The following is a 27,884-nucleotide window of genomic DNA, read 5'->3' on the forward strand; positions in this document are numbered from 1 at the left end:
CCTATATTCTAAAGATATAGGAACATATTTTACTGGTATTTTAATACTTTTAATTAGCTCCTAGTCAAGGGTGACCACAATTCAAACTACAGGTAGTCCTTGCTTAACGACTACCCTGTTTCGCAACCATTTGAAATTACAATGGTGCTGAAAAAGTAACTTTAGGACCAGTCCTTGCACTTCCAATGCTCACAGCATCCCGCAGTCGTGTGATCACCATTTGTGCACTTCACAGCCAGCTTCCAACAAGCAGAGTCAATGGAGAAGCCAGCAGTAAAATCACAACCCGCAGTCACGTGATATGTCGCTTAATGGCTGCATCTCTTAGTGACAGAGTTGCTGATCCAATTGTGGTCATTAAGTGAGGACTACCTGTACTTATGCCTGCAAGTGGAAAATGGGAATTTAAAAATTCACCTATTCTCATCAACTAATGATAATGCTATTTCCAAAAGTTTCCTATTCTCATCAACTAATGATAATGCTATTTCCAAAAGTTTCTGTGAGATATATAAAGACTGTGGAAAACCTTCTCAGTAGCAATATCTTACAGGCTGTATCCAAGATCATCTTGGATAATAATGTCTTAGACAGCAAGCAAAGACCATTTTACTTTGTCTGGTTTTTAGCTTCTTGTGATGCTACCGCTGTGTTTTTACGTCACTACTGTATTTGCTATTTTAGCTAGGTTTCACAGTTGAGTTCTACCTCCATTATTAGCTGAAAATATTTTCATTGATGGTTGGGATAAAAACCTGTACGCTTTTTTATAATTTATAGTTACAATTCTTAATTTTTATTCTTTGTAAACAAATTTGATCATCTCTGGAATTATGGGATAGAAATTCATGAATTAGATGAACAGAGGGGCAAACTTACTACAAGGCTACATAAAACAGCCCGGTGAAGGCGAGTGAGATGAGTAACTTGAGAATCAGTGAGCAAAGTTGGTTCCTGGGTTTGACACAGCAATCCTTATATATTCTTTTCAAAGCTGCCCATCCACAGTCACAGAAAGCACACAGTACCTCTTCTGAAGCATAGTGTTTTCTTGCCAGCAATGACTTGCCAAGCTCAATGCAGGTTGTAAAGCTGTCGTTTCGGGCATCTATTTCTGCTTTGATCCCCTGGTGATTGTTCATCAGCAGTTCTACAGAAGAAACATCCCTAAAATAAAATATTGGTGATTTAAAAACCATATACCAAATACGTTTTAAAACATGTAAAAAACTATACAGATGCTAATCCATGCTGAAGGTCTCATTCACTTTACTGATAATAGCCATCTATTTTCCAAGTGATGCCTGCTTTGCTCTGTTTAATCCTATTTTTCTTTAAAAGCCATATATGTTAAAAGCCAAACATCCCATTATATTAAATGTGAAACTCAGTATTGCATGATTCCCCCACACTGTAGACAACACCCATGCGGGACTCATAGCCAATACTGGGTCTATGAGAAAAGGAGGAGAGGATTACCCTCCCACTCAGTACAGGCAGTCCTCAGTGAATGGCCACTTGTTCAAAGTTACAACAGCGCTGAATGAGTGGTACTCACAACTGGTGCTCAGAGTTCTGGACATCCAAGCACCCTGGGATCACATGATCACGATCCAGGTGCTTGGCAACCAGATCACACCATGACAGTTGCAGTATCCCACAGTCATGGGTTCACCATTTGTGACCTTCCCTGCAGACTTCCCACCAGCAAAGTCAATGAGGAAGCTGGAATGAGAGCCAGTCTGGTGTAGTGTTTAAGGTGTTGGCCTAGAAACCAGGAGAGTTCTAGTCCTGCCTTCGGCATGAAAAACTGGCTGGGTGACTCTGGGGCAGTCACTGTCTCTTAGCCCAACTCACCTCACAGGGTGGTTGTTGCTGTGGGGAGAATAGGAGGAGGAAGGAGTATTAGATATGTTCCCTGCCTTGAGTTGTGTATGAAAAAAAGTGGGATAAAAATCTATAATAATAATAATAATAATAATAATAATAATATAGTAAGTTGCTCCTGTAAGTGGCTCCCGTTTCTGCCACTTTTTCTTCCAAGAGCCGGACTACGGAGTATGCCATACTCTGTAGCACTCACCCACCCACCCACCGGCCTGCTTGCAAGCCACCTGGGACTTGTGACTTCCTGCTGGCTTCCCCATTGACTTTACTTGTTGGAGGCTGGTAAACAGTTGCAAGCTGTAATCACATGAGGTCCTCACTTAATGACCAGGATCCTCGCTTAATGACATCAACGGGGATTGTCAGGATTGCCATAGCTACATGGTGCGGTCATGTGACATTGCGCTTTATGACCACATTGTTTAATGACAGAAATTCTGGTCCCAGTTACTGTCGTTAAGTGAGGACAACCTGTAGTCCTAACACTGACTGCCTGTACCCTACAGTTAAACTGCAAAAAGAACTATGAAACATCCAAATCCTTTCCAGTTTGTCCAAGTCAAATAGAAAAGAGGCAATTATCATTGAAGCAATGGGTAAAATTGTGAATTTGGAAATCTTGTTGGCCTCTTGTAATTAAATTATAGCTGTAAAGGCACTAGTTTTTCCATGTGAAAGATTTGTACAACCTCTGATTTTTATGGCTCACTGTTAGCAGAGAGAGCTACTTTTATGTATTTATTTATCAAATTTTGTCACCGCCCATCTCCCCCAAAAGAGGGACGTATTGGGGTAGTCTATTTTTGTCCCACTTGTTACTTTACAAATAGAAACTTAGTTTAGCAGGTACCCCATTATGTTCTTCATTAATCTTGGATTTGAATTCATCTAATTAAGCCTAAATACTATAACCATTTAAGACTTTAAGAATGCAAGATAGATCTCATCTACTGCATCCACTTTACTACCATGAAAGACCTACAGCCTATGTCTCTGCATGTTGTTCCTGCTGACCTTGGCTTTTCCTGGGCTTCAATTTGGCGAATTACATCTTCCATCCAAAGCATGAGGTCACGGACCATACTGAAGAAACGGAATTTGTCACCAGTGTCCACTAGCCTGACTCTGCGCCCTTCGCAGGAATCTAGCAAGGCTTTCCATGCCTCCAAAACCTCATTTTCCCGCTTCTGGATATCATCAGCCTTGTCCCCAGCATAGGCAGACTGAAGGCGGGCAGCATCCTCTTGGAGTTGTCTCACCTGACGTGGGAAAATGGAAACAAATCAGTCAAAACAATTGTGTAGGCAGATACTTGGGATCTGAGGACACAGGGAAGCTGGAGAATCTGACAGTTAATCTCTCCTTTTATTTAAAAAACAAGACTTGCAACTAAACACTGAGCTTCTTTTATATTTTGAAATTACCCAGTCACACTGGCAATATATGATTAAAACTTGGATGGTATACTGAACTGATGATGACTTCTAATAACTGGGTGCAAAGTTTCTATGTCCCCATTCAGAGAAAATAGGTAAATTTGAACAATTTATGAAGTTATATGAGTTGAATCCCTCTGTGCAGCAATCCAATCTCCTGACAACATGCTTCGGGGTTTACATGGATGTTTTCACTGTACTGTCTAATTACATACATACTTACAAATAAATACATTCTGTCTCCATTTAGAAATTATATTGAAAAAGGTTGAACTAAATTCTCCCTTTATAGCTTCTGAAATACCACCACAACCCAGCCTTGGTCCCATGCCAAACACGCACACATAAATGGGGATCCAATTTTAGCAACACTTTTGGAGTAGGTATTGCAAAACCTCCCCTTCCTATCTATGGTTATTCTTTCTTCTTAAGAATTAAAACCCTCAACAAAAAAGCAGCTCAAAGTCATATAGGGTTCTTTGTAGTTTTCTACAGTCATAATAGAATTTTAAAGAAAAAAAAAGGTTAAAAAGATCAAGGGGAACTCTAGAGAATGCCCAGCCACTTTATGAAAGATAAATTGACAATCCCCAATCATGAATTTCATGGCATTTATTTTCTATAGAAGAGCTTTTTTCACTGCCCATCAAACAAATCAAGTGCCTATTCTGGCATGAAGATTTTCCATGGGCCAAAAACAGAAAGAAAGATAACAAATAGGTAAATTATGGAATTTGCTGCCATCAAAATAGGCCTAGACAAATCCATGAATTATAGTGCTACCAGTGGCTGCTAGTTTTAATAGCTATATATTACCTGCCAAAATGCAAGCAGCATACCAATGTTTCTCAACCTCAGCAACTTTAAGCTGTGTGGACTTCAACTTCCAGAATTCCCCAGCCAGCCCCCTGCTGGCTGGGGAATTCTGGGAATTGAAGTTCACATAGCTTAAAGTTGCTGAGGTTGAGAAACATTGCCTTACATATTAATTGCTGGGGAGCAATGGAGGAAGTGGGCTAATAATCTTCTTATGCATGTGAGCTTATCAAATGCATCCACTGGCCACTGAGTGATACAGAATACTGGATTATATGGGATCTTGCTCTAATTCAGCAGGGGTCCTCTTACATTTTATGTAACGTAATGTAGTAGATGCTAATGCTCCCCAGAGTGTTTGTTTATTAATAGTTTGACATTTTTATTCTTATTGTTTCTAAGCCTTTGCAAGCTTCCCAGAGTCATTGAAGAGTGGGTAGCCTTAAGAATCAACCAAATAAAATACATAAAATGAATAAAAATGTTTGTAAGATTGAATCTGCCCCAAAGTCCATCAACTCCATGCTTTTACAAACACATTAAATGAATTCCTTAATGAAGCCCACAGAGTTTGAAAAAGATATTTCCCACTATTACTCCTCAACAACTGGTATTTATTTGCATTTTCCTAAATGGGATTCCATTTAGATATTAGGCTGATCAATCTGTCTAATTCTCTTTCAAAGCTATCTAACTTGATAAACCACTGTCATATCTTATGGCAGTGAGTTCTCTGATCATACATTATATGAAGAAGCCAAGATTCCCTATTATTATAAGGTTTGAACTTCTTGAAAAACTCATGGAGGATGCAAAAATCAAGTTTAGGAAACAAAGAAGAGAATCTTGACAAATTTGAAAAACTTGAACTCTCTTCTCCTGAATCCAAAGCCATGCAAGCTCTTCAATTTCAGAGGAATATGATAAAATGTTTATTTAAAATGCACACCTGGGTTCCTAAGGCCTGAATGTCATGTTCAAATGTTGTATGCATCCTCTGCAAGGTTTCTACTGTGTTTTGATCCCGCCCAAGCTCCTCAGGCAGCTTCTTATGTTTATCCTGTATTCGTCCAAAGATCTCCTTGGCATCATGGTAAAATTTGTGCAGTTCATAAGAGGCTGCAAGGATCTGTGTTCTTGTGTCAATGAGTTCCAAGAGGTCAGCCCAGGCCTCATTGAGACCATCTTTCCACTCAGCAATAGTGGCAGCATCAGAATGTCCAGAATTAATGAGTTCATCAGCCATGTGATTGACAGTATCAACGCGCTCCTGTCCAATATTCCCAGTGTCTCGGGCAAATTCACGGAATCTCTCTTGCAACATCTAGAGAAAAAGGGTGCTTATGTAAATAAGTCTTGAATCAAAATGATAAACTGGAGGCAGAAATAGCAGAAACACACAAAGGCTACTGTCCAACTAATAATATACTGGAGAGTCAGTTCTATTCAAAGGTGAATGGGCATCAAAAAAGCAAAAATGCATCATATAAAATATATTCTTACTCTTACATTAATTTCTGTGGCTCAAAAATACTCAGCATATTTATTTCTGCTTTTCATTACATATGACATTCAAGGCAATTAATTGCAATAGAATGCAAGTGAAAATACACTAAGCAACTTTTATCCTATGTATTAGTTAATGCTTTTTGTCTGCTGTATTGGGCAAGACTATCATGATATCCTTCTCCTAGCAAGCAAAAACATTGTTATTCAGATAGGCTTTGGGCATCAGTGCTGGAAAATTGTTTCAATTTGTCAGAGTCCTTCTAATATTTTTACACTGGCATTTTTATTGCTTTTAAGTTTTGATTACAATTTTGTATAAATAAGTGTTTGTTTTAACTATATATTCCAGTCTTGCGCAGAAATATACAATGAATAAAAGAATGGAACTAGGAATCCAGGAAACTTACTGTGACATGTTCATAATCCTGTCCCAGTTCATGGGACCCGGCCACCACCTCCCTTTCTGCGATCCACTGCTCCAAGTCATCCACCTCACGGTTCAGCTGGAATAGCCGGTGTCTCTCGTCCAGCTTGCCCCTCCTCTCCTCAGCAAGGTCTTTCAGACCTGCATACAGCTTATCCACCTTGGATTGCCTCATGCTGATGCGTTCACTATGGAGAACACAAAGAGAAGACAAAAAACAAAAAAAAATCAAGCTAGTCCTAATTTAAATAAGTCCATATAAATATAAATATTAGTATATTATAAAATATATAGTAAGAACCCCAAAATTCTGCTGGATCAGAATTAAGGCAAATCTAGCCCAGCACTCTGCTGCCACAGTGACAAACCAAATGTCTAATTTTTCTTTTTATTTGATTTTTAAGAAGGTATTTACTTAGCAAAAGGAAAACTTCAAAGCCTCTCTTAAAGACATATATTTTGCTAATACTTAGAAGCTGCTGAGAGTTGGGTGGCAAACAAGTTTAAATAATGATGATGATGATGATAAAATAATTTCTTCTGTTGCTTTCTTGGGAAAATGAGTCATCTTTAATCTTTATTATTTTTGTAAAAATAAGCACATAAGCTTGAATAGTACTTTTTAATGTTTCTGGCAATTCAGGCTTTAGCTTTGTAAAATAATTTTTATAATGGCAGGGTCCTAATCAGTATGCATGTATTGATGGATGATGTACTTAATGGCATTTCTGGGTTGCTCCACTTTACCACTACACCACACCAGCTTTCACTATACCATCTGGGAGCCCACAACCCCAATTTCCACTGCCTCCAGAGCCAAATCCGAACTGTGTGCAGTTAGATAACTTATCTCATTAGCTCCAGCAGAATGGGTTGACTATACATTTTAGTTAACTTGTAATACAGCCACTGGCTGTGGAAAAATACTCACAAAGAACACAAAGTCTAGTAGCTTCATGTTCTGTTTTGCTAGAGAGACAAGCATGGGAGAATGTTAAGATACCTTCCAGATCTAGCAATCTAATCCTATGACTTTTCACATGACCTAGAGGAAGGATATGAACTTGGCTTGAACTCCCTGGGTTTCTGCCAGTGCTGGATGCTATTGATAAACAGATGGTCCACATTAATAAAAGGCACCTTCCATCTTGTGACTTTAAAATTTCCAGAGGAAACTAATGAGATTTCATTAGATGGATCATTTCTTTCCCCAACCAATCAACAACAATGTGGGAGTGTATATAATTGGGGATTGTGCCAGAATTCAGACAGCATGAAGAGTATAGAGGAAATTAAAACTGCCCCACCTCTCTACCATTTTTCTCCAATTTTCTCTGTCCCACTTGGCCTGTATGAATTCTGACATGTTCTGTCAAATACACGTGCTCATTGATTATACACAGTTTCCTTTGTTTGGTTTGAGCTTTCTGTTCTTATCTACTTGGCATTCCAATTGTCTTTTTCAGAGGAAGTCATTTTTGAACTCTGAATAATTCTGGTGTTTACCTTGAACCCCTGATTAAAAAAATGTACATTTTGAACAATTCATCAATATCTCCATTCTACTCTGCTTGGGAATCTCCTTTAAATGTCTATCTGACAGTTTAATATATAATGTCAAGAGTACTGTGAATCATATACTATTTTCTATAAAAACAGTTACGTATTATCTCTCTCTATTGCCAAAATGAGTTTAGTTGTAGTGCCATTCAATCATAAAATGAAAGTACAATTTTAAAAGCATTTAGAAAGAGACTGTAACTAATGAGCTTTGTTTCTCTCTCAACTATCATTCCGGCAGCAGACAGTCCATCAGATGAAGAGAAATGAAGCAAGCCCATTACATCAGCTCCTTTCTCTCTGAAATCATGCCATTCCAGCTGGCTGTAAAAAGGCAACCAACAATTTCTGATCACATCACAGTATGATGCCTATATGACACTGTTAGAGAAATTGTAGATTAAGAATTCATGTCTGATTTTTCTTGCTTTTCTTTTCCCTCCTTGTCCCATCATCCATTTCTGTCATTTCTCTTTAGGGCAGGAACTAGTTTTTATTGATCTCTATCTCTGTCAGCCTGCCCAGTTGAAGAATGTGATATGTATTTACTTGAGTAGAGGAATGAATGAAGTAGTAATCTCTGCTGACTTAAGGCAATGGGCTAGAATCCAAGAGACTGGGAGTTCTAGTCTTGCCTTAGGCATGAAAGCTGGCTGGGTGACCTTGGGCCAGTCACTCTCTCTCAGCCCAACTCACCTCACAGGGTTGTTGTTGTGGGGAAAATAGGAGGAGGAAGGAGTATTTCGTATACTTGCGATTTTGAGTTATTTATAAAAAAAAATAAAGGCAGGATATAAAATACATACATACATACATACATACATACATACATAAATTTGGAGATGGGAGTAAACAATGATGGAAATGCAAGGCAGAAAGATCAGACAATAAATGATTACATTTTCCTGTGGTATCTTGAAGAATTATCAATTTAAAGTATGGTTAATGAGAACAAGCCAGAATCAAACATAGTTTCCTGGTTTGTTCTAAAACTGCAGCTCAAAGTTCCTTGAGTACAGTTATCATGGAAAACTATGGTTTATTTAAAAGTGAAAGCACAAGCTTACTATGTCTCCCTCTGTATCCAAAAAGGAAGGAGTGGGGAAATACCTAAGTGGAATACTTGATCAGATTTATTCACACAAGAGGAAATCTGCAGCTTGTTGGATCCAAATCAAGCTATGTTCTAATCATGCTGTTTGTTTTTTTATCCAGAATAATTGCAAGTTTAGAAGACCTTAGAACAGTGTTTCTCAGCCTTGGGAACCTTAAGATGTATGGACTTCAACTCCAGAATTCCCTAGCCAGCAAGCATGGCTGGGGAATTCTGGAAGTTAAAGCCCACACACCTTAAAGTTCCCAAGTTTAAGAAACACTGCCTTAGAAACAGGAAGGATGCTAATCTTCTATGAACCACTGAACGGATCCAGCACAGCAGTTCTTACAAGGCCTAAGAACAGAAGCAAATTATAAATGCAGAACAGCAGGAGCCACCTCTCTGGATGATTGTCTGCTACCAAAGTTCTGCTGGTCTTGGAAAGCTGGTGTACTGTCTCAGCATAGTCTTCTACAGCTTGTTCCAAAATCTGGTGTTTCTTCAACATAGAAACTGCACTTTGTTCATCCTAAAGTTGCAAGAGAGAAGAAATCATGCTTATTAAATGGCAAATCGTCCTAATATGCAAATTTAACAAAGCCTTTTATGGACCAATTGGTGAGAAGAATGTCCACTATTTGTGTTAAATTGCAACTACATAATTCATGATGATTTATGTCATTTGCATAATGGTGTCATTAGGCAAATTAAGCAAATCATATCATTTGTGGCGATTTTGACACACATTTTATAATTTGTGTAACTTGCACAATAACTTTATTACTCAATTGATATGAGTCGTTGTGAATTATATAAAATAAATGCAATTGTCTTGCCCAGATTACTTCAGATGCACTAGACTTGCCTATTATATGAGGATGATGTCCAGACTCTGGTGTGCTTCTGAAGTCTGCTAAATGGGGACTTGTTAACTCAAGGTTTAGAGTTCCAAAAGCAGCTAGTGTTATCTATGGAAAGTCAACCTACACCAAAAATGCTGGATTATAGAGGACAGAGAATACATTCCCCAATCATGTTCAAATGTCAGCATGTAGCACTGCTGGATGGTGGTATCAGATAGTTCAATGTTGTTTAGCCATAAGAATGGATGCATGAAAACTGAGTAGTTACATAAGTGGCTTGTAAATAACAGCATGAATGACCTAAAATACAGCTGAAGTTCATTTCATTTCTAATGAAAGGAAGTTAACCGAATGATCCACCAATAGTGACAGTCACAATATGGCATGGATGTGATGGGGCACAGTCAGCAATCCCAGTGACATGGCCAATGGGATGTGTGTTGGGCTTGTATTGTTGCTTTTTTCCTGTCCTGCTTCTTGATCTCTAGCTCAATGGAGTAGAAACAGATCTACTCCAATACAGAGGGGAGCTGCTGGAACACTGACTGGAGTGACATGCTGGACTTGATGAGGCAATGCACCAAGAACATGGGCACTAACTTGCTGATTTAAATCAGCTATATGATTTAAATCAGCTATATGTATTACTTTAAATGTGGATTATCCAAATACAAGAATCGTATCCTGATTTTATGAAATCTGAAATGGAAGCAGGTTATTTCTTCAAACTAAATGGTCAAATTTTCCAGAAATATATAAGCACCCATCATCGAAAAGCAAATAAACACAGTGAACTGAACTCAAGTCAAAAGATGGATTAGCTGACAATGGTAAATTGAATCACAGGATTGCCTTTCCTTATTTGTTTAGTATCAGGGCAAATGAGAGAAATGAACAACTAGGACTAAAAGAGTTCAAGACATTAAGAAACCTAGAAATATTTGAAAATTTAAAAAAGCATTCATGAACCAGAATTTTTTTTTTCCACAAATAGCCTTAGAAGCCATATCTCTGAAGCATAAAAGAACAGATTTCTGAGAAAGAAGGGAACTGATTTCCCTTAAGTGATTTAAGAACATTTTCTAAATCTGACTTCAGCAAGTGCTCACTAATAAGGACATGAATTAGGGAAGATGGACAGATAAGCAGAGGTAGCTTCTTTTAGCTGCTCAATGTTGATAGCTACATAGCACAATACATTGTAAATAGAATTTTGAAATATTATTACTATCTTCTGGCGGTAGCTGATACAAATCAAAAATTGGCAAAAGTATCCATGCAGAAAAAGTAAGCCTAACAAAAGGAAAAATGGGAAGTATTTGAAGTTCTGTGCTACGTGGACTGTTGGGAAAGTCCAGTTTTAAGCTGAGAACTTAAGAGCAAAACTGCTAATTTGTCACCATTTTGATCTTCCAGTTATTCAGTTCTACAGTTTGTGTTGCCAAAAGCTTTCAGCTTTTTATGCAGCACATGACATATCTTGGTTTTATAGCAGGTTCAGGGCTTTTGCCTATCCATCTTTAATTCTACACTTAATGTCCATATGGTCTTTAGGTACAAAAGTAAAATGTTTTTACATTATAGTTTTGATTTCATGCTGGCTGGGAAATTCTGGGAGTTGAAGTCCACACCTGTTAACGTTGCTGAGGTTGAGAAACATGGATTTAGATCAGTGGCTGCAGAGGTGCTCAGCTTCCTGTTTACCAAGAAGCTTCCTTACCTTGGCCTTCTCTTCTGACATCATGTAGAGCTCCTGTTCACTCATCCAGGCTTCGGCTTCTGCAGCATCAAAGTAGTACTGCTGGGCTTTGTGGGATTCCTCAAGGCGCTTATGGCGTTTCTCTGTCTCCTCAATCAGGAGGTTCCACAGCTGCTGCAAATCTGCAAGCCGCTGCTGGATTGCTTCGGCATTAAGGCTGCTGTCCGTAAGAATGTTTTGGCTCCTCTCGAAAATGTCATCAATACGAGGCTGGTGTCCATGGATTTCTTTCTGAAGTGTCTAATGGGGTGGGGGTGAAATTTAATACTCGTACTGGGAATAACTTAGCAAGTGTTTAAAAGAAAGACAATGAAGTCACCCAAGAGCCAGAAGTCACATAATACTCAACGGCAATTTGAGCGAGTAGCATCTTTTGACAAGAGCAACATTTCTGTAAATAATTTTGGTACAATAGTATAAACTTTAAAGGGCACAGGGTTCGTATGATGGGGGAAATAATGAGATGAAACACAGAAGGCACACTGTTTTGGAGATGGTTCATATACACTAACTAGAAGGATTAGCATCTCCAAAAACAAAATCCCATTGGACAGAATTATGGTTTAATAATTTTTTCCCAACTTAGTAGTCCACTGCATCTTATTTACTTATTAGATCTATAGCCTCCTTTTATACTGTATAACTCAAGGTGCCATACATAATGCTCCCTCCTCCTATTTCCCTCACAATAACAACCCTGTGAGGTGGGCTGGGCTGAGAGCGTGATTGGCTCAAAGCTACCCAGCTGGCTTCCATGCCTGAGGAAGGACTAGAACTCACGGTCTCCCAGTTTCTAGGGCAGTATCCTAACCACTACACCAAACTGCTCTCAACTTGAGAACAAGAGATTGGGTAAAAATTCAGTACAACTGGTTAAATCAGACACGTATTTATGATTTAAACTTTTATCCTGTCCTTTTACACAAGCAATGCCCAAGGCATCTACACTTGATATCCATGTCAGCAGATTTTGTTGCAGAAAAGCTCATGGTGTGTGTAAAATGGGAAACTCAATCCAACGCCAGACATAAGAAATAAATCAGCTCACTGTGGTAACAGGTGGAGTACATTCAAGCAACTGTGCCATTTATTATCTCTGCAGTGGTCACAAAGTAGCCTTAGTCTCTATCACAGATGGCCATTCAGTTGCATGTAAGGTACAGGAGCCACTGAAACTTACACAGATGATTATAAGACGATTGTGTGAATGGATTTTTCCCTCATCAAAAAGTTAATATAAAACATATGCCAGTGGAAAGGAGAAGAAAAAACAAAAGCATTCATCCACAGCCTTCACCCAAGATATTCATTAAGGACAGAATCTAAATTTTGAATATTTTGCCTATCTGGAGGCTGCTAACAAGTTCTAGCCTCTTACCTGATTTTTCTTAATTAACAACTGAACAGTCTGAAGGTTGTGCCCGTGATCTGTGGATGTGGCAATAGGCATCCTCTCTCCAACCCACAACTAGCAGAGATAAAATAATATGCTGATAAGTAAGTAATACAGGCATGGGAAGCAAGTGTAACAAGAATTAAGAGACGGGATGATAACATCATGTGCTATCCAGAAAACGGAAACTCATAAAGCAAGCAAACTGCAACTGAGAGTAACTTTTAAACTCACAATTTCATCCTCCACATCCCGGTTGAACTGATGGATCTCCTTAGAAGCCAGGAGGTGAGACTTCCTTTCATTCAAGGGTTCCAGCAATTCCAGGAATTTCTTCTCCACAACATAGCGCTTGCCATCAACTTCATCAGTACTCTTGCCCTCCTGACTCAGTGCCTGGGCTTGACTCTGCAGCTCCTCAATCTCCTTCTTACGAACATCCATTTGATTCTCAAGCATCTACAGTGCAGATGAAAATGAAGATATTCATCCATAGAGATGAATAAGATGGTATTACTATCTAAGGAATGTTTGCAAGACCTCGAAACAAAAAGGTTCAACCACCAATTGCTCCTTAAATATTTTTATACTATGCTTTAGACATCTACGGTTACTGCTCACTTCTATTTGGATTATTTTAATGATTTTTTAAACAGTTTTTCCTTTTTTCTTCAAAAACCATATTCTAAGTGTTTTAGTTTGCCTTGCGGTGCTACATGTTGTCTATAAGGGAGCCATTTCTGCTTGAATTTGGTTAGACCTCTGCTATGAATATATACAGTCCATTTTTCCATTGCTGTGTACTCTCAAATTTTAGTCTCCCAGTCTTGTACTGTTGGAAGAGTTTCTCTTTTCCAGCATTGTGCCACATTGGTTTTTGCTGCTGCCAGCCATATCTTAATTAATTGTGATGCTTTCCATTTATATTCTCTGGGGTCATGCCCAATAAAAGTATTTGTGGTTTAAATTCAAATTTTATTTTCAGAATTTTCTGGATGTTTTGGTGTATTTTTGTACTATTGAGCCTTTTTGCAAAGGTTCAACCTTTCTATGACATTGTTTTCTGTGATTTATAGCAATTTCTGAGAGGAAGAATTCACCAATAGCTAGCATCTTGATTACATTATTAAATGTCTAGCCCCTTTAGTCCAATTATTCAAAACATAATAATGCAAACAAAAAGAATACAATGTTTACCAAGGTTAAGTCTGCCCCAATATCTATTTCAGCTCTACTGTGAAAATCAACTCTAATTAACATCTTACATATATGATAGGCATTTCTCACAAATCTCCAGAATACAGAGGAAACCTATAGCAATGAATCAGCAAAAGGCTACAGTGCCATTTCCATCCTCATCAAATGGACATAGTGTACGAAAGGTATTTTGTTGACTTTAGAGAACGCCATGAGCCGTTGAAGAATATACCCTCAGATTGTTTTTCTCCTGGTTTTAGATGGCAGGTGAAGACATTTGCATTTAGATGGGAAACAAAAAATGCTAAGTGCTATGGCTATGCAGGGCTTCAGATCTGAAAGCATAAACAGTGGTTTGGAACAAGTATGGGTATGTACGTAGCATCTGGCTGCAACTCCTTAAACTGGACATACTTTCCCAGCATCGTGCTGCAGCTGCAGAGGGCAGCTTGACAAACACGGGGGGAAAACACAGCTGCTTTAAGCTGCCAGACACATTAGCCCCTTGAATTCAAAGCACTGCACTGTCCCCATTAAATACTACTCAGTGTAGTATATTCAATATATTTCACATGATGTATTTGCTTTTCTTACAGAAGTATCACAGATACATAAAAATGATGTAATAATGGAACACAGTAGTCACCTTGAATGCTGTCCAATTGGAAAGGCACTCAGAGATTTTTATTGTAAAAATAAACCGCTCCCTCTGTTCATTACCAAGTGGCATAGTTTGTTTCTGCCCTCTCACTGTTTCTGCCCCTCCCTCTGTCCATTAACAAGTGGCATAGTTTGCTACTCCAATGGCTTTACCTGTTGTTTTTTCAGCAAAATATTGACACTGGTGAGGTCTTTGCCATAATCATCTGACTGTATCTGGCACTCCAAGCCATTCAGCCATTTATCCAAGTCAGCACAGCTCTGGGTGAACAGCTCAGCCTTATTGGCATCAAAAAGCCGCTGAGCTTTTGTTTGGGTGGTGCTTTCCAGCTCTTCCCACATTTGATGTAGTCTTGTCAACTTCTCTTTTACAATTGCTTCAGTTTCAGGTTTCTCAGCAATCAACTGCATCCCTTCCTGCAAATGAACAGAATGGTCAACCAAGAACAGTTATTTATTTATTTATTTATTTATCCATCCATCCAATTTGTCACTGCCCATCTCCTCCCACCAAAGGGACAAAGACTCCATTCTTTGTTGGAGCCAAACAGCTAACTCAGTTTCCTGTAACCCGGTACCTCCAGATGCCTAGGACTAGTTCCCATGATTCTGTACTGGCATGTTCCTGAAGCCTCAGTCACAATCCTTTCTAATACTGACTCTCTAGGCTCAAAATAAGCCATGACATGGGCAGTTGAGATAAGGGTCTGGAAAAGAACATTTGGAAACAATGTCCTAGGTGTAACAATAATTTAGTCAATTACTAATGTCATGTATTGTAGCCAAGTTTAGAAATCTGTTCCCAGCTTCATTCATCATAATTTGTGATGATGAGATAAATACTATGTCTGGGTGCCCCTTCCTGCATCTTCTCAGACAAAAATAACTTACGTGGTGATCCTGGCCTGTATCAGACCAGAGTTTGGTGCTACATGCAAACCAGGGAAGTGTAGTATAATATTGGTTAACAAAATAGGTAAATCCCCTGTGTGAATATCATGGGGGGACTTCAACCAGAGACTCTGCAGTTCAGAACTGATATTCTTCCACATCACCTACTCTGCAGAAGACACCCTGGGTATACCATCTAGATCTTATGTCCACTTTCTCCATCTTGGTGACCTCCACATGTATTGGGACATTGATTGTGGACATTAGGAGGTATAGTCCAAGACATCTAAAGGAACAATTATTTTAGTAGAGTGCACTGATCATGTTACCTAGATGGATAATGAAATGTCTGCAAGCAAACAGCCAAGCTTAGAAAGCAGCAAGGACTCCACAGTTCAACCCTGAGCTACATATATTCTCTTCTATTGGTAATTATTTTAGTACATAAAATTACCTTGAACACACCAGTTTGCAACCAGCACACGCTTGCTGGATTAATCGATCATAGTAGGTCACAATTTGTCTATAGTTTACTGAATAAGTTACAACTGATAGTGTCCATACAACATTCTTAGCTATAACTCATGGTTCACACATCACAGTAGCTATATTCACACTTTGTAAACCGTATCGTAATACTGTATGCACAAACCCAGCCAAGGCCAAGTGCTTTGGGGATATAATAGGTGTGAGTATAATCAAACAAATGTGCTTTTTATAAATAACAGGCATCTCAGGAACATGACAGCTTTCCCAGAGCTTCATTCCATTCCACATACCTTTTGGATTTTGTCAAGCCATTCTTTGTTGGAGCCAAGCTCAGCCATGAAGGCTTGGTGTTTCAGCCACTTGCTGTGAAGGTTTCTTGCTTCATCATAAGACATGTCTTGTGCTGTAAGCATCTTCTCATTAATCCAAAGGGACAGCTGAAAAATGAGTGGAAATGTTTAACTTTGAAGAGGGTCTGTCTCCAGCCATATGAATCTTTCTGACAATTTCAGTCAGCTGACTAAGCCCAGATAGTGGTACCCACATAATGGAAATACTGGACTCCAACAGGATCTTTTCTAAACTAGGTCCAGGAGTACATGACATTATTCTGAGGAACACTCATATGTCTCAATTTTGTAAACAGGTAAAATTCTTTCTACTCTGAAATGTCTCTAAGAGTTGATTGTATCTCATCATGCTACTCTTACCTATTTTAATGTCATTTTAATGTTTATATTTTAATTGTTTTTTATACTGTTTATAATAAAAACTGTAAATTACTTTGAAAATTGAAATTATACTATATGCTTTGCAAAGGAAATGATTCTGCATAATCCCTTGAATTATAGAATTCTTATTTTTACAACTGGAAAGTAAAGAAAAAACCAAAAGACCAAAGTGAGGACCAGCAAAACATTACTCTACAGAGATCTATACTTCCAAACACCGATGTGTGCTTGGTTTCAACTGGAAAAGCAGTCAAGAACCACTTGGTGCTTTCCCCTCCTAAAACTTCTCCCTTAGGCCATTTCACTCATGTGTACCTTTATTTCATAACTCATGAAAAATAGTAAGGGGAAGGGTTCCAAAAGACAAAATGGAAATGGCGGTGAGTTCAGGCCTCCTCCCATCTGCAACTTCTCAGCATGAAGTGGCCCTCAACCATATCACAGCTGGCTGGACTATCCCATATCCAAAGCTGTGCTGATGCCACAATGTCTGGTTTATCCTTAGGGCACATTTATAAGATTGAATTACAGTTAAAACACACATGGATTTAAAAAAAAGTCATAGAGACCTTAACACAGTGGCAGCAACGGAATAATCCTTGAAGGCCTATGCAAATTATTCAGAAATAATTCTACTGCAGCAATGTAGCTCAATGACAGAGCACAGGTCTGTCACTGAGGTCACAGTTTAAATTTATTTATTTATTTTCTATCCTGCCTTTATTGTTTTTATAAATAACTCAAGGCGGTGAACATACCTTATATTCCTTCCTCCTATTTTCCCCACAACAACCCTGTGAGGTGGGTTGGGCTGAGAGAGAGACTGGCCCAAGGTCACCCAGCTGGCTTTCATGCCTAAGGCGGGACTAGAACTCTCATACCACACCTGATTGGCTCTTGGGCTGAGAGAGAGACTGGCCCAAGGTCACCCAGCCGGCTTTCACGCCTAAGGCGGGACTAGAACTCTCAGTCTCCTGGTTTCTAGCCTGGTGCCTTCACCACTAGACCAAACTGGCTCTCCTGATATATCCAGTTTAAAAGATCTCACGTTAGACTGACTAGAAAAAAAAACTTTTGCAGAAGGCAGAATTAGGGGGGGACAGACTAAAATGAGGTTGGGGCTCTTGCTTAATCAGTGGTGGGACAAAAAAGAGCTTGACATGAAAGCTCTACCTACTGAAATTTTCACTATTAACAACCTGCTTTACATATGGCTATCTTCCTCAGAACAGACAGTACTGGACAGTACAGTGGTCTGTGCATATTCAACTGTCCACATACAGCCCCTATGCTGGCTGCAGTTTAGAACACCAACAGTGTCACAGCTTTTATTACTGCCTGAGGCTACAATCAAAGGCTTCATCAAACACTATGGGAGTGGAATTCCATAGTTCCATACAATAAGAAGTTGCCTTGCCTCCTCTTCCTTCCTGCATTCTCTAAAACTCTGGAACAAATTTGGGAGTACGAATAGAGGAGAATCTATTTCACCCATCACTTCTCTTCTACTGGCAAACAAAGAGGACTGGCTACCAGTTCAGTTTCATGTCACTAACAAGAAACCTCTCCCAAGTAACCAGCCAACTCCTCTCTTTATTGTAAGGTTAAGAAAATGTAAGGCTAAGAAAAAGGTTTAAAAATTATTTTTTATTATTAATTGTTCAAGATATAATTAAGGCACGTAATGCAGATGAAGCTGCACATTCTGCACTGTTTCAGCCAACCGCCCCCAAGAGGAAAATATGTCAACAGATCTCAGACTCATAGTATGCAGCAAATCTCTCCCACAGATAAAGCGTTATCCAAGCAAGGGGAGTGGAGCAGAATAGGATAGCTAGGCCAACCACCCCCTATTTTTGGTTGACAAAGACTATTTTTCATTCATTCATGAACATTTCCAAAGGTCACTTCATAAAAGGCTCGTTACAGATGGAAATAAAAGGAAAATCTGCAATTGCAGGAATTAGAAGAATCTGCCTTTCAGAGGGAGATAACAAAGAAGTTGTTCATGGCTTTAGGAAAGGTTCTCTCTGAGCCTTCAGCTGGACAATGGCTGGTCTGCTCCCAAAGCAGCACCAAGTTCTCTTTGAAGCTATATTATCCTGACTTACAGACAGATGGGTTCTCAGGGTCCAACAGTAGCAAAACACGGGATGAGATGTGGGGGAGGAGGGTGTCAGTTCTACTCATGAGCAAAGCTTTTTGAGCAAAGGAAGGGCTAGGAAGGTAGACAGAAAGGTTCCCACCATATGCTGCTCAAATTATGAGGAGAAGCTAGGCTTTGCTGCTCTTGGTGTGAGAGCTATTGCTGTTTACTTCAACCTCACACAGCCAACCAAAACACAGAGACACCAGGCACTTCCTTTACGTCCATCCCATGTCATGATTAAGCTCCATTTTTATCAAGAGTTCTTGATCATAGGCAATACTCCTGAGCTTTGATTTGCCAGTTCTTTGCCTCAATGGTTTGATTCTCAGGAGCTCAAGTCTGGAGAAGTTTTTGCTTTTATTTAACTTGTTATACCACTAACAAGTAAGTTGAATACAACAAGTGCACAAAATTCCCTTAAATCTTATCAAACCACTAGTCTACCTAGCCCAGTACTATTTATCCTGACTTGCAGCAGCTCTTCAATGTCCCAAGAAAATTAGAGTTTTTCTCATAAGAGATGAATGTGTGGAGAGAATAGGTTTTCCTTTAGTGCTCTGCCTTGTTTGAATTTCCATTATTATATCTCTATAGGACAAAATATGGTGGTTGCATCTGACTGCAAAATGCATGGATTTGTTAAGCAATGGAGACAAGACGACTCTAGGAACTTATGGACTATGTGTTGGGGTTTTCCTACTAACGATTAAGACTGCTATTGTACCTAATCATTTAGGCCCGGTGAAGAGGTTGTATTTGATTGTCTCCTTTCACGTGCTTCATGCAAATCGCCTGGGGGGAGGATCCTGCCCGGACTTGTTTCTTACTTCCTCTTTTTTTCCCCTCTGCCGATATGTAGCAAGCCAGGCTTGCTCTCAATGAGAGCTAAGTCCTTTAAATATGTTTTGCTTTTGTTTTGCTTTCTGTAAATAAATTATTTTTATAGAAATGCTTGGTGTGTGACTTTTCTGATCTCTCCTGGGCTAAAGGCTTTTCCAGCATTCTGCCAACAGGTTATGTGCCCAGTGAGCAGCCCAGTAAAACCAAGAGAGATCAGCTCCACACCTCATGCACAATTTAAAGGCAGGTAGCAAAGACCTGTGAAGATTTTCTTTGGAGCCGCCTGGAGATTTTCCAGCAACTGCCGGTCTACAGGACAAAGAAGCTAGCTGAGGTGACTTTGCAAAACAAGGAAGAAGCCTTGGCTAACTCCCAGCCCTCAGCGATGCCTCTGGAGCGCCTATCAGAGACCAACTATTTGAATTGGGCCCTGAAGATGGAGATGTATCTTCGCAGAGAGAATCTTTGGCTGCCAATTGGTGAGTAAACCCCCCAAAATCCCAGTGCTGAATGGCTGAGACAGGATGAGCGGGCTAGAGCCACCATTATCTTGGGAGTTGAGGACAATCAGCTAGCCCACGTGCGAGGCATGCAGTCTGCAAAGCAACTTTGGGACGCTTTGAGAGACTTATATGTAAAGGCAACAGCAGGGAGTAAAAAGCTGTACGAAAAAGCTGTACAGAGCCTACCTTGCAGAAGGAGATAGCCTTCCTGAGCACCTGCATTATATTCAGCAGCTGTTTGTTGAGTTGCAGGAGAGAGGAATGGAATTTATACCTCTCACAAAATCCTATATCCTCCTGTCCTCACTGAATGAAACGTGGGACACACTGATTTGTACCCTGGAGGCTATGCCTGAAGCAGACCTCACCCCATCGTATGTTACACAGCACTTACTCGCTGAATGGGAGAAGAGAGAGGAAAGATCCCCCCCCCCATCTCTTCTGGAAAGCTGCAATACCAGAAAATGAGGGAAAAGAAGGGAAAGGAACCTGAGGCCACAGCGCTAGCCAGCCAGCGATGCTTCACTTGTGGTTCAGCTGGACATTTGCAAAGAGACTGTGCCATGAGACTCAAGACTAGAAAGACAGAGAAGAAGAACACAAGGGCAACACAGAAGAAGGCTCTTCAGACAACCCAAATTGCACAGGTTGCTGAGAAGGGTAATTCTGATGTATGGGTGTTAGATTCTGGGGCCAGTTGTCATTTATGTAATTGTAAAAGCTCTTTTGTGTCACTGTCTAAAACTGAAAGACAAAGTGTATCTTTGGCTGATGGGTCTGTGACCAAAATTATGGGACAAGGTGACTTGTATTTATCCTGCTTAGGAGAAACTGTAAAAGGCGTGTTGTATGTGCCAAATTTACAATCAAACCTTTTATCTGTGGCACAATTGGCTGCAACAGGGTATATCATAACATTTAAGAAAAATGGTTGTGAGATACGAAAAAATGGGAAATTGTGTGCTACTGGTATGTTAAAAGACTCCTTGTACATTGTGCAAAATGCAAGGAAGCCAAGCTGCAAGGCTGCAGTTGGCAACACTCCATATCATGACCAATGTGTACACCTGATGCACAGGAGATTTGGTCATGCTAATTTCAAGTATATAGCACAAATGCCACAGCTGTGTGCTGACCTAAAGATAAAACCCTGTGATAAATACTTAGACTGTGTAGTTTGCAAAGAATGCAAAACACGAAAAGCTCCTGTGAGTAAGCACAGTGACAGAGTTACAACTAGACCTTTGGAAATTGTACACTCTGACATTATTGGTCCTTTTGCTCCAAGTCTTGGACAAGCAAGGTATGCAATGACCATCATTGATGATTTCTCAAGATACACATTTATCTACATCTTAAAACATAAAGATGAAGCATTTGAGAAATTTAAAAGTTTTGTGACATGGGCAAATGGAAAATTCCCTAGGCCTGTATCTGCACTCCAATGTGATAGAGGAGGAGAATACCTTTCTCACAAATTCAGAAGGTTCCTAGTGGAAAAAGGGATAGAACAAATTCTTTCTAACCCTTACACCCCTCAGCAAAATGGTGTTGCTGAAAGAAAGGGCAGAACCTTGCAAAATGCGATGGAATGCATGATTAAAGATTCACAATTATCTTTTAAGTACTGGGGAGAGGCCATATCTACTGCCACTTATGTACAAAACAGATCGTATAACTCTGTGATTCAGGACACTCCATTCCATTTGTTTTATGGTGTGAAACCAAAGGTAAACCATCTTAGAGTGTTTGGTAGCACTGCATGGGTTCACATCCCAAAACAGCAGAGAAGGAAAGGAGGCCCCACAACAAAGAAAGCCATCTTTGTTGGCTATGAACAAAGCCAGAGGAGCTACAGGTTCATAATGGGAGAGAAATTAATAATTAGCAAAAGCGCTTCTTTTGCTGAACAAAACTGGGGGAGATTAAATTCTAGCTCTCCAGTTGATCTGACCACCACAAGAGAACAGCAAGGACTTGCTGATGGTGATCTTTTGCCTGATGAGGACATTAAACCAAAAAGCAAACTGAAGATCTGTCTGATGAGACAGATGCTTCTCAGGAAAGTGATAGGAGTCAAAATTTAAGCCCTGTATTACCTCGCAGATCTCAGAGGAGTAATAAAGGCGTTCCTCCATCACATTTTCAGGCTGAAACAGTAAAGGCTTTTCACATATTCACAGAACCTGAGTCTTTAGAACAAGTGAATGCTTTACCACCTGAGATTGCACAAAATTGGCATTCTGCCATGCAACAGAAATTAGCATCCTTGAAAGAAAATAAAACATGGAAACTGGTAAATCTACCTCCCAATGAACGCTGTCTGGGTTGTAGGTGGGTTTTCAAACTGAAAAGGGATGCTGATGGCAAAATCCAAAAATATAAAGCAAGGTTGGTTGCAAAAGGGTTCACTCAAAGGAAAGATTTAGACTTTGACAAGACTTTTGCACCAGTTACTAAAGGTGAATCAATTAGATTACTGTTAAAAGTTGCTGCACTGAAAGGAATGTCAGTTAACCACTATGACATTCAAACTGCATTTCTCTATGGAGATTTAGATCACAAATTATACATGCAGCAACCCCCTGGCTATGAAAAAGGGGAGAATCTAGTCTGTGAACTGCAGAAGTCAATCTATGGGTTAAAACAAGCTGCTAGATCCTGGAACCAAAAAGTAGATGAAAAACTGCAGAATTTTGGTTTTGAAAAAGGAAAAGCAGATCCCTGTTTATATATGAAGAAGGACAAACAAGGCTGTATGTATCTGTGCATTTATGTTGATGATTTGCTGCTGTTCACATCAACAGAAAAACAAAGGCTTGATTTTGAAGCCTGCATGAAAAGCCATTTCATATTAAAAAGCCTTGGAGTTGTGACCAATTACCTAGGTTTGGAAGTACACAGAGACAAGGATGGTAGCTTTCTGTTAAACCAACGTAGTAAAATTCAAAAGCTCCTAGAGGATTTTAATATGCAAGACTGTAAACCAGTCTCTACTCCGATGATAATAGATTTTCAGAAAGATATAGGAGAAACTCAATTAACTGAGGCAGAGAACTATAGATCTGCAATTGGAAGTTTACTGTACATTGCAAATCATTCTCGCCCAGATATCTCAAATTCTGTGGCCATTTTAAGTAGACAGGTAGAGAAGCCTACATCTACTGGAAAAGCAGCATTGAAGAGGTTAATGAGGTATTTGCAAGGAACAAAGAATTATTGCCTGAAGCTAAATGCCTCTGGAACTGAGAAATTGCAGGCTTTTGCCGATTCTGACTGGGGAGCAGATGTCAGTGACAGAAAATCCACTTCTGGGATTTTAATTCAATTTGCTGGATCTAGCTTAGGCTGGCATTCTAGAAAACAAACACTTGTTGCTCTTTCCACTGCAGAAGCAGAGTTTTATTCTCTAACACAAACCTGTAATGAGGTTACATGGTTTAAACATTTGTTAAAAGACATAGGCATGGAAGTGAACCAGCCTATAACTGTTTATGAGGATAATCAAGCTTGCATTGCTATGGCAAAATCTGAAGCCTGCAGAAATAGAACAAAACATATCGATATTAGATATCAATATATCAAAGATATGATAAGCAAAGGAGAAATAATGTTAAAATATTGTGAGTCAAAAGACATGATTGCTGATATTTTAACCAAACCTCTTCCTGTACCAAGACACAAAGAGTTGTCAGAGAAGATTGGTTTGCATCTTAATCTGTAGTATAAAAAGGGGAGTGTTGGGGTTTTCCTACTAACGATTAAGACTGCTATTGTACCTAATCATTTAGGCCCGGTGAAGAGGTTGTATTTGATTGTCTCCTTTCACGTGCTTCATGCAAATCGCCTGGGGGGAGGATCCTGCCCGGACTTGTTTCTTACTTCCTCTTTTTTTCCCCTCTGCCGATATGTAGCAAGCCAGGCTTGCTCTCAATGAGAGCTAAGTCCTTTAAATATGTTTTGCTTTTGTTTTGCTTTCTGTAAATAAATTATTTTTATAGAAATGCTTGGTGTGTGACTTTTCTGATCTCTCCTGGGCTAAAGGCTTTCCCAGCATTCTGCCAACACTATGCACTTTAATTTAAGTGTTGCTTCTCTGTATTTTTCCAGAGGAAGGAAAACAATGTTACATTGGAACTGACCTATCTAGAAAAGCTTTTGGCTTTTTAACAAAATGGTACACCGTTTTAACAACAACAACAACAACAACAACAAAACATACAGGAATAATGAAAGCTGCTAAGGACTGTCTGCCATTAGAGGTTAATCAACTGGTCTAGAGGTGATAGCTATCAACTGTTATTAATGAATGGATCAGACGTAAAAGGCAAACTGAAACACACACTAATACAAGTACCTTCTGTTGAAGGGGAATGGAGGAATCCTTCTCTCAATGGATTAAGAAAACATACCTCTTGGCAATCCTGAAGAAACTTTTGAAGATCTCTGTTGTCTTTTAATCTCATCAGAAGTTCACTGGCCACTTCACGATTCTTTTTATGTCTGTTCAAAATAAAAACAAGGAAGAAATGTTTCAGTGCTGGAACTTTGAGCACATTGAATAGTCTCTGAATAGGAGCTTTGTTACTGCTCTTTTTGTTATCTTCTAATCTTTAGATGCGAAACGTTTTCTAGTCAGAGACAAAACTTCTTGAAATACGGGACACAATGACAAGCCTCAAAATTTCACTGCACCCAATAAAATAACATTTTATTTTATTTTAACACCCTCACAATCATTTGTATACTCAGGATGATGCTGGCAATTTTGACTGAGAATGGTGCTCATTTGAAGAGAATGGTGATTGAATTTTATATATAAAAAATTTTTTTTAAAGACAAGCAGTTTCATTTCAAACATATAGCTGTGTAAATTTTGTTGGAGAATACAAACCCAGTTTTAACAACAGAAGAGAATGAGCAAATATGTATGAATTAATTCAGAGGTATTGTTGGATCATAATTCCCATCGTACCTTACCACTGGCAAGGCTGACAGAGGTTTTTTGTTTGTTTGTTTATTTGTCAAATTTATATGGCTGCCCATCTCATACAAAGTGACTCTGGGCAGCGTACAATAAAGCCAACAATTAAAACATTCTACAAAACGACTTAAAAAACACTTAAACATAATTAAGAACAAGATCAGGAAAGGGAAAGCATCAAAATATTACACGTGATGCAGTCAGTGTGCGGGCTCCTTATTGCCAGGGGATCCCCGGGGCTGTTGAAAAAGCCACGTTTTGAGGGCTTTCTGGAAGACCCCACAAGGGTCGGGGCTAATCTCACCTTGGGGGAAATAATGTTCCAAAGGGTGGGTGCCACAGCAGAAAAGGCCCACCTCCTGGGCCCCGTCAGATGAAACTCCTTAACAGATGGGACCCACAACATGCCTCTCCTGTTAGACCTCATGGGATGGGGAGTTGTGATCGGGGAGAGGCGGTCCCTCAGCTAACCTGCCCCAATGCCATGAAGGCTTTAAAGGTCAAAAACAGCACCCTGAATTGGACCTGGAAGCAAACTGATAACCAGTGCAGCTTACAGAACAGAGGTGTAACCTGTATCCTTCTAGGGGCACACATAACTGTCCGTGCCACTGCATTTTGCACCAGGTGAAGCTTCCAGATACTTTTCAAGGGTAGCCCTATGTAGAGTGTGTTACAGTAGTCCATTCAGGAGGTGACAAGAGGTTAATGGGCAATTCAAGAAACCCTGGTGGGCTACATGTGAAAAACTAATTCTGCATTACACAATTTCTGCAGAATGAGTTTTAATGCACATGAATATAGAAGTTTTAGCGGAATGTTATAAAGGTTAAGTGTTTTTCTCAATCATAATAAAGGAGAACTTTGTTTCTTTAATGTTTTCCAAATTGCAGCGCATCATTCTTCTTCCAAGAAACTTCGGGAATTTTATTTATTCTTGTGCCACAAAAATGTATAGTAAAAATAGTTTGCAGTTATTTTAAAGGATTCTCAAATTTACAACAGCCCTACAATATTTGCTATAATTCCCACAACAGCCTTCCCTAAACTGGCACTGTCTAGAACAGAGTTTCTCAACCAGGGTTCCACAGAACCCTGGGTTCCACAAGAGGCCACTAGCGGTTCCCTGGGAGATCACGGCTTATTTAAAACATTATTACAAATTCAGGCAACTTCACATTAAAGAGGTAAGTTTCATTCCTTATGTTCAGTTTAAGAACAGTGTTAGTGCATATACACAGGCCTACCCATAAAATGAATGTAATAATTTTGTAACTTCTGGCCTATATTAGAGCCTGAATGTGCAGGGTTTCCCCAAGGCCTGAAAAATATTTCAAGGGTTCCTTCAGTGTCAAAAGGTTGAGAAAGGCTGATCTATAAATTTTGGACTAATTCCCAATTAGCTTGGTTAATTCAGGTAGGAATTCTGGCAGTTGATATATAAATTGACCTGGAAGGCACTAGTATGGGCAAGGTGCTTTCCAATCACTCTTAATTTAGATGATGATGATGATGATCATCATCATCATCAGTATTCCCATGATACAAATGCATCAAACAGGCCAGCACAGGGTGACTCACTTAAAGGCATCTTTTGAATTCAGAAACACTGGAAAAATCTGAACCAGGCCCATTATGGCTTTTCGCTAACTATCTTAACTATGCCAGGTCTCAGTGCATAGTATCAGCAAGGAAAAGAAAAACAGAGTATCTTGCCAAAGACCTCCTAGTGAGAAGAAACCAAACTCTAGAGCTATCCAATCTGGGCTGCAAAATTCCAGACAACCATTAGATGGCAGCAAACAGACAAAGAAAATTAACTGCTGCTTTGTAGTGATTATCCAGATTTTTCCAATGACGATATGGTATGGCTAATTGTATGCTGTTTACTGAATAGAGGAGAAATGAAAAAAAATATTTCAAATAAAACTATTATGTTAGCCTTTCTTCTTTAAAAATAAAATAGGGGGTATGTGTGGTGGTAGCTCTTAATAGTTTTGCCATCAGAACTGGGATAGAATGTAGAGATTTTAAAATCATGCAGGTTACAGATAGTAGCATTGTTGTTTCCTATAAAAACAGGAGCTCAGTTTGGGCCAGTTATTTCACTCAACAGTGAGAATTTCTCTGTCACTATAAAGGACAAAACTTGTCCATTTTTTCCCCCCAAAACCCACATGAAAGTCAAAATGCTTTGACAGAATGTTCTGTTAATGATTCCATTGCATATTACGAAGTTTTCTCACACAAGGCATAGTTCCTCAAAAGCTCTTTAATAGGCTATGACTCAGTACCCCATACACCGACTTTTACCAAGTCAAGCTCTCTGTTGGTTTCCATAATACTTAAATAAAGTAACAGGCTTAAGATAACAATGCAAGTGGTTATACCTACGTATTCTAGAAAAAGGAAGTTGTGTGTATTTTTAAGGTCTCTCTAATTACAAGCATGACTTGTTTTTAAAAGAGATGACTGCAGAATTAAACAGAATTCAGATATAACTGAACATTAAAACAAATAACTAAGACATCAAATATCAGTGATTCTATAAGATTATACTGTATTTAGACTTAAAGAAAGTGGGAAACAGCAACTCACAGTTTTTAAAAGGTTCGATTATCATATCTTGGTTCAATAAACTGAAATACGAACAAATCTTTTAAGCTATAAACACAGCCTCTTCATGGTGAACAATGA

General features: G+C 39.2%; 1 protein-coding gene across 4 annotated transcripts in view; it reads right to left on the reverse strand.

Moving 5' to 3' along the window:
* The window catches only part of SPTBN1 (spectrin beta, non-erythrocytic 1), a 205,392-nt gene that overhangs the window by 18,558 nt on the left and 158,950 nt on the right, over positions 1 to 27,884 (reverse strand). For all 4 annotated transcript variants that reach the window (XM_063301496.1, XM_063301503.1, XM_063301479.1 and 1 more), the window contains 11 exons: positions 24,616 to 24,706; positions 16,271 to 16,417; positions 14,754 to 15,017; positions 12,978 to 13,202; positions 12,729 to 12,818; positions 11,312 to 11,590; positions 9,127 to 9,257; positions 6,056 to 6,260; positions 5,089 to 5,463; positions 2,902 to 3,146; positions 1,029 to 1,167 (listed from right to left, as the gene is read on the reverse strand). In XM_063301496.1, coding sequence (XP_063157566.1) covers positions 1,029 to 1,167; positions 2,902 to 3,146; positions 5,089 to 5,463; positions 6,056 to 6,260; positions 9,127 to 9,257; positions 11,312 to 11,590; positions 12,729 to 12,818; positions 12,978 to 13,202; positions 14,754 to 15,017; positions 16,271 to 16,417; positions 24,616 to 24,706 — 2,191 coding nt within the window. The remainder of the gene's footprint in view (positions 1 to 1,028; positions 1,168 to 2,901; positions 3,147 to 5,088; positions 5,464 to 6,055; positions 6,261 to 9,126; positions 9,258 to 11,311; positions 11,591 to 12,728; positions 12,819 to 12,977; positions 13,203 to 14,753; positions 15,018 to 16,270; positions 16,418 to 24,615; positions 24,707 to 27,884) is intronic.

Source organism: Candoia aspera, chromosome 1, assembly GCF_035149785.1.
Source record: "Candoia aspera isolate rCanAsp1 chromosome 1, rCanAsp1.hap2, whole genome shotgun sequence".
Classification (NCBI taxonomy): domain Eukaryota; kingdom Metazoa; phylum Chordata; class Lepidosauria; order Squamata; family Boidae; genus Candoia; species Candoia aspera.